This window comes from Thalassophryne amazonica, chromosome 16 (genome assembly GCF_902500255.1).
Source record: "Thalassophryne amazonica chromosome 16, fThaAma1.1, whole genome shotgun sequence".
Lineage (NCBI taxonomy): Eukaryota > Metazoa > Chordata > Actinopteri > Batrachoidiformes > Batrachoididae > Thalassophryne > Thalassophryne amazonica.
In genome coordinates this window covers 60287150-60300883 of record NC_047118.1, presented here as the reverse complement: position 1 = coordinate 60300883, position 13734 = coordinate 60287150, and the positions used below count along the sequence as shown (strand labels likewise).

Genomic DNA, 13734 nt, shown 5'->3' with positions numbered 1-13734 from the left:
CGGACTGACTTGCTCCTTGTGAGTGCAGTAACTTTTTTTTAACTGCCTGTCACCAAACTTTTATTGAGTGTTTGGTATATTGACCCCAAATAGCCTATTGATTTGGGGGTCAAAGATTTTAATCACAGAACTGTACTTTGCAAAAGCCATGTGTAGTGTCAGTTGTCAATTACGAGGTCTGTGAGAAAAGTATCCGACCATTTTATTTTTTTCAAAAACTATATGGATTTGAATCATGTGCGCTTGCATCAGACAAGCTTGAACCTTCGTGCGCATGCGTGAGTTTTTTTACACCTGTCGGTTGCGTCAGTCGCCTGTGGGCAGGCTTTGAGTGAGCACTGGTCCACCCCCTCGTCGGATTTTTATTGTTTAGGAATGGCGGAGCGACTGCCGCTTTGTTCCATGAAAATTTTTTCAGAAACTCTGCCAGACAGCCAGATGGAAACCATTTGGAAAATTCAGATGGCTTTTGGTGAAGATTCTGTCGGTATCACACGGATTAAGGACCATTAAAACTGGATTAAAAACGGCCCACGGCGGCGGAGGGCGCACCTCGCCCCAAGCGGCCATCGACAGGCTGGAACGAGCAGATCACTTCCAAATTTAAGGCTCTGTTGATGCAGGACGTCATGTGACTAGCAGAGAAGTTTCAAAAGAGGTCGGGATCAGCACTTTATTGGCACATTCCACTGTTAAAGGAGATTTTGTAATGAAAGACGTGCGGACGGATTCGCGCGTCGCGACGCAGCCGCTCATGGAGCGGGACAAACACCTCCGTGTTGGAAGTCTCACAGGACAAGTTGGAACATGCCCAGCTGTTAAACAATTTCTCGGATACTCACTCGACTGAAAAGCCACCGAAAGCCGTCTGAATCTTACGAATGGTTTCCAACACGGAGGTGTTTTTTTGTTGAGCGTTTTTTTTGTTGTTGTTGTTGAGCGCGTTGGCACGGAGCCGACGCGCGTCTTTCATTACAAAATCTCCTGAAACAGTGGAATGTGCCGCAAAAGTGCTATGTCCAGCTCTCTTACCATTTCTGTGGTAGTCACACGATGTCCCGGATCAACACAGCGTTCAGTTTAGAAATGATCTGGTCGTTCCAGCCTGTCGATGGCTGCACGGTGCGCCGCGCACCCTCCACCGCTGTGGGCCGTCTTTAAAAAGGTTTTAACACTCCTTAATCCATGTGACGCCGACAGAATCTCCACCGAAATCCATCTGAATCTTTCGAATGGTTTCCAACTGGCTGTCTCTAACAGTTTCTGAAAAACATTTCATGGAGCAAAGCGGCAACCTCTCAGCCATTTCCCTGACAATAAAAATCCGACGAGGGGGGTGGACCAGAGCTCATTCAAAGCCTGCCCACAGGCGAATGATGCAACCGACAGGCGTGAAAAAACTCACGCATGTGCACGAAGGTTCAAGCTTGTCTGATGCAAGCGCACATGATTCAAATCCATATAGTTTTTGAAAAAAATAAAAAGGTCAGATAGTTTTCTCACAGACCTCATATAAGCTTATCAACGTTTGCACAGCGCTCGGTGGGTTTGTGCAGACTATGCGCCTGTTACATCATAAGGTAACTGCTAAAGAATGTCACATTCTAAACATGCTTCTTCTCATGTTGAAGAAATTGAAGGAAACAAAAAACTGAAGTGGATTCATAGCCTTTGGAAAAGCAGATGCATGCACCCTGTAAAGTGCAGTGACAGAAAGGATAGATGGATAAAGAGCAGAGTCCATCCTCTCCATTCTATTGACGCAGTAACGGCCCGTGTCTGTTTTGTTTTTGTCTCCATCTTTTTCCTAGCACAACACTGAGGAGCACTTCATCTCTGTGTTTTCATTCATAGAATGTGCTGCACATGGGAATTGTTTCTATGACCAGTGTTGCCAAAGTAACTTTGAAAAGTTACTTCATTAGTTACTTTATACAGTTATATTTTACAGTTACTTTATACAGTTACTTCATTAGCAGCTGTGGACAAATTCTCAGCAGCTGCTGAATGTAATTAATAAAGTAACTCATAATCTAACTTGGTTATTTTTAAAATTTAGTACTCAGAAAAGTAACTATTAGTTACTTTGCTGATTGTTCAGCCTTAAGAGTAACTAAGTTAGATTACCAGTTACCTTAGTTACATTACTTATTAGCTTCAAGTTTTCAGCAGCTTCTAATAAAGTAATTGCATAAAGCTGCTAATGATGTAACTGTATAAAACAACTAAAAAGGTAACTTTTCAAAGTTACTTTGACAACACTGTCTAGGACAACAGTAAATAGCTAATGACTGTTTTAAAATGTGCAATAAAAGTATGTTATAGAAGCACACACTCTCGCCTGCAACCATTTGCTTCCTTAGATGAACTTTTGTGTGTGCGTGCGTGCATGCAAGCAAGATGTCACCTGACTATAAGTGAAGATAGTAAAAAATAAGCTGCTTCTTACAGTTTCTTAGTTGCGAGGGTTACGAGTTTTTCCCCATCTGACTTGTTGGCTGAAAAGGTACTGCAGTGACAATACCAGCGCCTCTGTGAAAAGGATGCACAAGAACAGGTGGAGCACACTGGAAAAAAAGATGCTGTGCCTTTTCTCTCTGCGGCTGCATACACTTTGTTCTAATTTGAACCAACTGAAATAAGACTGACTCTGGTCCTCAAATAAAAAGTCTGTATGAACATATGCCTTAACTCAAAAACAGTAAATACTATAATTCTATATGTCTCCACATTGCAAGGGTCCATAAAGAGGATTAAACCACTTAACTTTTGGTGAACTTTGATGCACCAGATTAATACAAAAGGCAAGTTTGTTTTACTTAATCTAATGTGCTGTATACCTGTAAGCCACCTCCTTTACGTGTAGGTGTATTGCAGGAAATAACTACACAGTGTAATTCATTTATGTGCCACAAAATCACAACACAAGTTGCCCCAAGGTGCTTTCAGAAGGGTAAGGTCTAACCTCACCCACCCCCTGAGCAAGAACGAAGGCAACAGTGGTCATGAAAAATGCCTTTTGGCCATTTGCTTATCTGATGGCCATCAAAATCACTTGTTCTTATTACTACCACCACCAAAATTAATAAAAACTTTTCCTTGGGATTAGGACAAGTCAATAAAGAATTTGTGGGGGTTAGCACACATAAACACAAAAACCAGGACAGTAATAGTGTCTCTACTTGCCTATGGGCAGATGTAGGTTTTGAAGTGATTTATGTTGAAACATGTGCACCCACACACTGTAGTCCAAGTCCTTTGAGTAGCCTTTTGACATTTTATTATCCCAGCCTGTTAGTGTAGATAAGGGAGGCTCTTGTTACAAATGTCCTCTCCCATTCTTTCTCTGTTCTTTCACTAAACACTGAATACAAACCAATCTATCAATACAGTTTCCTCTAGTCCAATAATACTCATCTCCTGCATGAGAAAGATTAGGATAGGGACTTAAATGTATCCCTCCAACAAGAACCAGTCCTTTGTCCTCTTCTTGTATAGGTGTGTAACAGAATAACTTAGTGCCTTGAAATCATGTGGATGGAGGATACCAAGCATAATAGTTCTATTTAAAATTAACATTGTTACATGAAAAACAAATTTGAACATGTTGCATGAATATTCCAACCGTAGCAAAAACTGTGGAAGTACCACCTGTAGAGGATATTCACCCAGCTTTCTTGCTTCATGATGAAGAGTACGTTGATAGGGTTACCACAGCAAATTTGATATGGACGTGCATGTTGATTTGGCACAAGTTTTAAGCCGGATGCCCTGTTGTCTTTAACCGGGAACCTTCTGTTTGGGAACCAAGTGGACTGACCAATTGGCCACTGCGCTGTCCATAGCAAATACTATAAATAAATAACATAAGACACAAAATCATTTTTGTTTAACAGCTGAGCATTGTCGCTTTTTGAAACATTGCAGAGGTGCTGGAAAGAGACATGGGCAAACTGCCCAAAGATAGGTGCGCCAAACTTGTGGCATCATATTCTAGGAGACTTGAGGCTGTAATTGCTGCCAAAGGTGCATCAACAAAGTATTGAGCAAAAGGTGTGAATATTTATGTACATGTGATTTTTTTTTTTTTTTTTTTTTTGCTTGCAAAAAAAAAAAAAATGTTGTCATTGGGTATTGTGTGTAGCATTGTGAGGGGGGAAAATGAATTTACTCCATTTTGGAATAAGGCTGTAGCATAACAAAATATGGAAAAAGTGAAGTGCTGTGAACACTTTCTGGATGAACTGTATAAGCCCCATTTAGCTGATTTCTAATTTTCAATTTTTTCAATTTATTTTCATTTATATAGCAACAGAGTTGCCTCAAAGCGCTTCACACAGGTAAGGTCTAACCTTACCAACCCCCAGAGCAACAGTGGTAAGGAAAAACTCCCTCTGAGGAAGAAACCTCAAGCAGACCAGACTCAAAGGGGTGACCCTCTGCTTGGGCCATGCTACAGACATAAATTACAGAACAATTCACAGAATAATTCATGGACGAATATACAAGAAATGCTATTGGCGCACAGGACAGGAGGGTTGCCAACACAAATACAACTCCTATCTCGGAGCTGCACCTTAAACAGAGAAGTAAACGCTTTCATAAGCATTTACAGAATCAGGCATCAGAAAGACAAAAAAATACTGTATAATTTGCCAGCATTAAACAACAAGAAAAACAGAAGAAATACTAAAGTGATCGCCGGCCACTAGCCCTAAACTTCACTAAAAGACCCAGAATTTAGGTAAAGTTGAGGCCGCGGCCCGCTCCAATTACTAATAAATGAATTAAGAGTAAAAAGCGTCAAACAAATCTGTACCAGTATGCAAGCCATATGTAAGGGAAAATAAGTGCGTCTTAAGTCTGGACTTGAAAATCTAACAGTACAGTGACTCCTGTGTCCATTCATTTGTTTTTAATGTGTTGTGTATTTTCTACTTCAAAGCCCTACTGTATTATTCCTTTCCATTGTTTCAGTTGACATCTCTCTTATTGGGGCTATATTTCCTTTCAGTTACTCCAGTAAACAGCTTGTTAAGGTATGCAGTAATTCTCCTTTAACTGCAGAATGATTTGCATTTTCAGACGTGTGGCATTATTTGTTTCAGAAGTACAAATTACAGTTTGAATTTATTGTTCAACATTGAGTGATTACATTCTTGCCCCCTGTAATTGAGCTGGAAATATAACATTAATTAAATTTTGTCTGAGGGTGTGTTTCATGGAACCAGAATGTTCAGCTATTGAACAATTTCTTTTATGTATCGCATTCGTGATTAGTTTATTTCCTTCTCAAAAAAAGAAGCAGCTCTGTTAACATTTTCAACATGTTATGATTTCATAACCTTTTTTGCCAGGGATTGCATTTGGTTTCGCTCCTGTGCACAGATCAGATACCTGCATGTGTACTTACCAGGATGTGTTTGTGTGTGTTGTCAGTGTCTGGAAACATTAATCAGCCGTCAGACGGACATGCAGAAGTTTATTGCAGAAGGATGTAAAGAGGCTCTACTAGAGGAAAAGAGACGTTTTTGTTTCCTTGTGGACAAACACTGCATGTTCTCCTACCAGTTTGCTTCCTTCCATGATAAGGTATGAGGCAATCCTGCTTCTCTTTATTTTACTGTCAAACAGACTAATTATGTTAATTATGGTCCTCAAAAAAATAGAAAACAATAAAAAAAAATAAAATTTGCCCAAATTTTTGGATTGCATTCAGTCAAAATAAAAAGGAAATTCTACATGTAGTTCTAAAAAAAAAAATTACATTAAGGTAATTAAAATTAAATCTGTATATAACACTAAAAATTGAGATATTCAGCTTTTTATGTAAGACAGGCAAGTGAAAGGCTTGTATCATCAGCTAATGAAATTGGAATATAAAATGGCATTCTCATTCACACACTGTAGTGGGTGAATCGTACACAAAAAAATGTGCATGCACACAAAATTATAACGCAGTTTGTGTACATGCACGCAGAGATACACATGCATCATGCCACTGTACTACTCACTTTGCGCTGCCAGAAAAGGAGTTTTCTGCTGTTTCCCTCAAGCACGAAAGCATGTTAAGATGCGTTTGTCACCATTTTTGTCTGCTTTGTCATGCATGCTGATAACATCCCATGTCAGTCTGAAAAGATTTTGTGTTGTGTGTGAGAGGTGGTCAGAGCACCTGCTCTGAAAAAAAGTGAAACCAACAGACAACTTGAAGCTGCAACAAACTTACTGTAAGGACGTTTTTTTTTTTTAAAGAAATGAGAACAAAAAAGTTGCACAAGCCTTAAGTGACAAATAGAATGATGATATAGTCAGTATTTTACTACAATGTTTTTGAATCATGAGCGTGTGACTGTCGAAGAATTAACAAATTACAGGTAGTTGGAATACTTGTAGAAGCAACATTTGTGGTTTAAAAACAGTGGTGGGCACAGCTAACAAAAAAGTTAGCTTCGATAACAGATAATCAGGTAACTGAAAAGTTATCTTTTATAAAGCTAAACCGATAAACCACCCAAATATTTCTCGGAAGCTACAGCTAACTGATAACTTTCAGTATTGTCTTCGGTACATTTGTAACTACTAACAAGCTAATTTTGTTTTAACACCACGATCGCTTCTGGTAGCATCAAAGGCGACCACAAACCCAAACAATGACTCAGCACTTCTGTCTTTGTGCGCCCTGCCCCCTGCTGGAAGCTCCTGTTTACTACATATTTTGCAGCAGTGAAGCAGTTGAGAGGAGCTAATCTCAACTCTACACACACAAAAAACAAGCCATTATTCCTTAACAGGATGTAGCAGTGTCGCCGTGGAGCAGAGGTCTTGGAAATTAAAGCAGTTTTGACTTATGGTTTTGAGTTAAAATCAAATTAATCCAGATAGAATAACTCATGTCATTCTGTCATTTGGACAAAGTTAAAATATAACACATATCTTTTCATTTTCAATAATGCACTAATTCTGAAGTTTTGTAACAAACGCAGACAAATGCCAAAGGGATTATGGGTAAATGAGCCTCCGCTAACACTAATTGGTTGACTCATTCATTCTATGTAAAAACCAACACGTTAATGTGACATGACGTGTGTGTTGGTATTTACATATAAATGTGCTTTTGTAAAATGTGCCATTTTATGCATATGTAAAAAAAGAAAGCCATTTGCAAAAGCCAAAAGTCAAGTTGTGATTAGACAACCGTCTGATATAACCGGGATCAAAATGCATAGAACACTGCCATCTACTGATGCCCAGGTGCTCAGACCCTAACCCATAATCCTCTGCGTACCAGAGGGTTGTTTTTTTTTTTGTTTTGTTTCTTGTACGCCAGAGAGTTGCTGCGGTTTAAACAGCACAGAGAGAATCCACGACGGCAATTGTAAATCAATCAATCAATTTTATTTATATAGCGCCAAATCACAACAAACAGTTGCCCCAAGGCGCTTTATATTGTAAGGCAAGGCCATACAATAATTACGTAAAAACCCCAACGGTCAAAATGACCCCCTGTGTGCAAGCACTTGGCGACAGTGGGAAGGAAAAACTCCCTTTTAACAGGAAGAAACCTCCAGCAGAACCAGGCTCAGGGAGGGGCAGTCTTCTGCTGGGACTGGTTGGGGCTGAGGGAGAGAACCAGGAAAAAGACATGCTGTGGAGGGGAGCAGAGATCAATCACTAATGATTAAATGCAGAGTGGTGCATACAGAGCAAAAAGAGAAAGAAACACTCAGTGCATCATGGGAACCCCCCAGCAGTCTAAGTCTATAGCAGCATATCTAAGGGATGGTTCAGGGTCACCCGATCCAGCCCTAACTATAAGCTTTAGCAAAAAGGAAAGTTTTAAGCCTAATCTTAAAAGTAGAGAGGGTGTCTGTCTCCCTGATCTGAATTGGGAGCTGGTTCCACAGGAGAGGAGCCTGAAAGCTGAAGGCTCTGCCTCCCATTCTACTCTTACAATCCCTAGGAACTACAAGTAAGCCTGCAGTCTGAGAGCGAAGCGCTCTATTGGGGTGATATGGTACTATGAGGTCCCTAAGATAAGATGGGACCTGATTATTCAAAACCTTATAAGTAAAAAGAAGAATTTTAAATTCTATTCTAGAATTAACAGGAAGCCAATGAAGAGAGGCCAATATGGGTGAGATATGCTCTCTCCTTCTAGTCCCCGCTAGTACTCTAGCTGCAGCATTTTGAATTAACTGAAGGCTTTTCAGGGAACTTTTAGGACAACCTGATAATAATGAATTACAATAGTCCAGCCTAGAGGAAATAAATGCATGAATTAGTTTTTCAGCATCACTATGAGACAAGACCTTTCTAATTTTAGAGATATTGCGTAAATGCAAAAAAGCAGTCCTACATATTTCTTTAATATGCGCGTTGAATGACATATCCTGATCAAAAATGACTCCAAGATTTCTCACAGTATTACTAGAGGTCAGGGTAATGCCATCCAGAGTAAGGATCTGGTTAGACACCATGTTTCTAAGATTTGTGGGGCCAAGTACAATAACTTCAGTTTTATCTGAGTTTAAAAGCAGGAAATTAGAGGTCATCCATGTCTTTATGTCTGTAAGACAATCCTGCAGTTTAGCTAATTGGTGTGTGTCCTCTGGCTTCATGGATAGATAAAGCTGGGTATCATCTGCGTAACAATGAAAATTTAAGCAATGCCGTCTAATAATACTGCCTAAGGGAAGCATGTATAAAGTGAATAAAATTGGTCCTAGCACAGAACCTTGTGGAACTCCATAATTAACCTTAGTCTGTGAAGAAGATTCCCCATTTACATGAACAAATTGTAATCTATTAGATAAATATGATTCAAACCACCGCAGTGCCTTTAATACCTATGGCATGCTCTAATCTCTGTAATAAAATTTTATGGTCAACAGTATCAAAAGCAGCACTGAGGTCTAACAGAACAAGCACAGAGATGAGTCCACTGTCTGAGGCCATAAGATGATCATTTGTAACCTTCACTAATGCTGTTTCTGTACTATGATGAATTCTAAAACCTGACTGAAACTCTTCAAATAGACCATTCCTCTGCAGATGATCAGTTAGCTGTTTTACAACTACCCTTTCAAGAATTTTTGAGAGAAAAGGAAGATTGGAGATTGGCCTGTAATTAGCTAAGATAGCTGGGTCAAGTGATGGCTTTTTAAGTAATGGTTTAATTACTGCCACCTTAAAAGCCTGTGGTACATAGCCAACTAATAAAGATAGATTGATCATATTTAAGATCGAAGCATTAAATAATGGTAGGGCTTCCTTGAGCAGTCTGGTAGGAATGGGGTCTAATAGACATGTTGATGGTTTGGATGAAGTAACTAATGAAAATAACTCAGACAGAACAATCGGAGAGAAAGAGTCTAACCAAATACCGGCATCACTGAATGCAGCCAAAGATAACGATACGTCTTTGGGATGGTTATGAGTAATTTTTTCTCTAATAGTTAAAATTTTATTAGCAAAGAAAGTCATGAAGTCATTACTAGTTAAAGTTAAAGGAATACTCGACTCAATAGAGCTCTGACTCTTTGTCAGCCTGGCTACAGTGCTGAAAAGAAACCTGGGGTTGTTCTTATTTTCTTCAATTAGTGATGAGTAGTAAGATGTCCTAGCTTTACAGAGGGCTTTTTTTTTTATAGAGCAACAGACTCTTTTTCCAGGCTAAGTGAAGATCTTCTAAATTAGTGAGACGCCATTTCCTCTCCAACCTACGGGTTATCTGCTTTAAGCTGCGCGTTTGTGAGTTATACCACCGAGTCAGGCACTTCTGATTTAAAGCTCTCTTTTTCAGAGGAGCTACAGCATCCAAAGTTGTCTTCAATGAGGATGTAAAACTATTGACGAGATACTCTATCTCACTTACAGAGTTTAGGTAGCTACTCTGCACTGTGTTGGTATATGGCATTAGAGAATAAAAAGAAGGAATCATATCCTTAAACCTAGTTACAGCGCTTTCTGAAAGACTTCTAGTGTAATGAAACTTATTCCCCACTGCTGGGTAGTCCATCAGAGTAAATGTACGAGGGCTGTCAATAAAGTATAGGTCCTTTTTATTTTTTTCAAAAACTATATGGATTTCATTCATATGTTTTTACGTCAGACATGCTTGAACCCTCGTGCGCATGCGTGAGTTTTTCCACGCCTGTCGGTGACGTCATTCGCCTGTGAGCACTCCTTGTGGGAGGAGTCGTCCAGCCCCTCGTCGGAATTCCTTTGTCTGAGAAGTTGCTGAGAGACTGGCGCTTTGTTTGATCAAAATTTTTTCTAAACCTGTGAGACACATCGAAGTGGACACGGTTCGAAAAATTAAGCTGGATTTCAGTGAAAATTTTAACGGCTGATGAGAGATTTTGAGGTGATACTGTCGCTTTAAGGACTTCCCATGGTGCGAGACAGTGCGAGACCTCGCGCAGCGCTCTCAGGCGCCGTCGTCAGCCTGTTTCAAGCTGAAACCCTCCACATTTCAGGCTCTATTGATCCAGGATGTCGTGAGAGAACAGAGAAGTTTCAGAAGAAGTCGGTTTCAGCATTTTATCCGGATATTCCACTGTTAAAGGAGATTTTTTTAATGAAAGACGTGTGGACGGGTCTGTGCGTAGGGACGCAGCCGGCGCGGTGCGGCGGCACAGGAAAAACACCTCCGTGTTGATAACCATTTGTAAAATCCAGGCGGCTTTTGATGGCTTTCAGTGGAGTGAGTATATGAGAAATTGTTTAACAGCTGGACATGTTCCAACTTGTCCTTAAGGCTTCCAACGGAGGTGTTTTTCCTGTGGCGGCGGCTGCGAGCCGACACTGCAATCTGTCCGCACGTCTTTCATTAAAAAAATCTCCTTTAACAGTGGAATATCCGGATAAAATGCTGAAACCAACTTCTTATGAAACATCTCTGTTCTCTCACGACGTCCTGGATCAATAGAGCCTGAAATGTGGAGGTTTTCAGCTTGAAACAGGCTGACGACGGCGCCTGAGAGCGCTGCGTGATGTCTCGCACCGTGGGAAGTCCTTAAAGTGACAGTATCACCTCAAAATCTCTCATCAGCCGTTAAAAGTTTCACCGAAAAGCAGCTTAATTTTTTTAACCATGTCCACTTCGATGTGTCTCACAGGTTTAGAAAAAATTTTGATCAAACAAAGCGCCAGTCTCTCAGCAACTTCTCAGACAAAGGAATTCCGACGAGGGGCTGGACGACTCCTCCCACAAAGAGTGCTCACAGGCGAATGACGTCACTGACAGGCGTGGAAAAACTCACGCATGCGCACGAGGGTTCAAGCATGTCTGACGTAAAAACATATGAATGAAATCCATATAGTTTTTGAAAAAAATAAAAAGGACCTATACTTTATTGACAGACCTCGTAAATGTTATTAAGAAATGATCAGACAGAAGGGCGTTTTCAGGGAATACTGTTAAGTCTTCAATTTCCATACCATAAGTCAGAACAAGATCTAAGATATGATTAAAGTGGTGGGTGGACTCATTTACATTTTGAGCAAAACCAATTGAGTCTAATAATTAAATGCAGTGTTGAGGCTGACAGCATCTGTGTGGATGTTAAAATCGCCCACTATAATTATCTTATCTGAGCTAAGCACTAAGTCAGACAAAAGGTCTGAAAATTCACAGAGAAACTCACAGTAACGACCAGGTGGACAATAGATAATAACAAATAAAACTGGTTTTTGGGACTTCCAGTTTGGATGGACAAGACTAAGAGTCAAGCTTTCAAATGAATTAAAGCTCTGTCTGGGTTTTTGATTAATTAATAAGCTGGAATGGAAGATTGCTGCTAATCCTCCGCCTCGGCCTGTGCTACGAGCATTCTGATTGAATGATGAAATGAACATTATACAACCAAAATGTACATTTTTGTTTCTTTAGCTGCAGCAAGAGGCTGCAACAACTCTCTGGCATGCAAAGGATTATGGGATATCTCAATACTTAGGGCGAATACTGCCATGAACACTACTGGCCAGTAGATGGCAGTAGAGACTGTGAAAACTTCCCAAAACAAATATTCCAAATAATCCGTGTCTGCTACATTTAATCTGCGTGGAATTTAATAACACAAACTGAATTTCAGACATCTTATATGTATTACTCTGGAACAAAGACGACAAACAGTGTTGTAGGAAAATAAGCACAACGTTAAAAAGCAAACAGGAAGCGATTGCAACTCGCAGTGATTCCAGTTGAAAATAATGGAGGAACAACCTGAGCTTCTTCTGGCATTTTTACATAAAGCAAACACAATAACAATGCCTATAAACCCAGAGAATATATTCACCAGAGTTTTAGACACAATATACAAAGAGTTTAATGCTGTTGTCCTTGTGGAGCCTGATCAGAGCATCTCAAATGCATTTCTCCTGTCGTGAACTTTAACCCATAATGCATGAGCACTGCCGAGGCATGTCCACTTCTTTAAGAAGCCCTCTTATTCTGCACTCTTTACCTGTATTAATTGCACCTGTTTGAACTTGTTACCTGTATAAAAGACACCTGTTCACACATTGAATGAATCACACTCCAACCTGTCTACCATAGCCAAGACCAAAGAGCTGTCTAAGGACACCAGGGACAAAACTGTAGACCTGCACAAGGCTGGGATGGACTACAGGACAACAGGCAAGCAGCTTGGTAGAAGACAACAACTGTTATGATTATTTATTAGAAAGTGGAAGAAACACAAGATGACTGTCAGTCTCCCTCGGTCTGGGATTCCATGCAAGATCTCACTTTGTGGGGTAAGGATGATTCTGAGAAAGCTCAGAACTACACAGAGGGACCTGGTCAATGACCTGAAGAGAGCTGGGACCACAGTCACAAAGATTACATTAGTAACACATGATGCTGTCATGGTTTAAAATTCTGCAGGGCAGCAAGGTCCCCCTGCTCAAGCATGTCCAGGCCCGTTTGAAATTCACCAGTGACCATCTGGATGATCCAGAGGAGGCATTGGAGAAGGTCATGTGGTCAGATGAGACCAGAATAGAGCTTTTTGGAATCAACTCCACTTGCCGTATTTTAGAAGATGAGAACAACCCCATGAAAACCATCCCAACCGTGATGCATGGGGGTGGAAACGTCATTCTCTGGGGGTGCTCTTCTGCAAAGGGGACAGGACAACTGCACCGTATTGAAGAGAGGATGGATGGGGTCATGTATTGCGAGATTTTGGCAAACAACCTCCTTCCCTCAGTAAGAGCATTGAAGATGGGTCATGGCTGGGTCTTCCAGCATGACAGTGACCCCAAACACACAGCCAGGGCAATTAAGGAGGGGCTCCGTAGAAGCATTTCATGGTCCTGGAGTGGCCTGGTCAGTCTCCAGACCTAAACTCAATAGAAAATCTTTGGAGGGAGCTGAAACTCCAAACCTGAAAGATCTAGAGAAGATCTGTATGGAGGAGTGGACCAAAATCCCTGCTGCAGTGTGTGAAAACCTGGTGAAAACTAAGGAAACTTTTGACCTCTGTAATTGCAAACAAAGGCTACTGTACCAAATATTAACATTGATTTTCACAGGTGTTCAAATACTTATTTGCAGCAGTAACATACTACATACAAACTTGAATGCATCATCAGTGATGTGCCTAAAATCATCGGGGGTTTCCGTCTTTCAACATCGGACCCCTTTCCCTAGGTCACCCAGCCAGAGTTGATCAAGTCTGGGTTTGCATCTCAGTAGCACCAATCCACGGGCTTGCTTTCTTTATC

General features: G+C 40.5%; 1 protein-coding gene across 3 annotated transcripts in view; it reads left to right on the top strand.

Annotated features, from left to right (window-relative positions):
• Positions 1–13734, top strand: part of baiap2l1b (BAR/IMD domain containing adaptor protein 2 like 1b) — a 104923-nt gene that overhangs the window by 55412 nt on the left and 35777 nt on the right. For all 3 annotated transcript variants that reach the window (XM_034189589.1, XM_034189588.1, XM_034189590.1), the window contains exon 7: positions 5440–5592. In XM_034189589.1, the coding sequence (XP_034045480.1) occupies positions 5440–5592 (153 nt within the window). The remainder of the gene's footprint in view (positions 1–5439; positions 5593–13734) is intronic.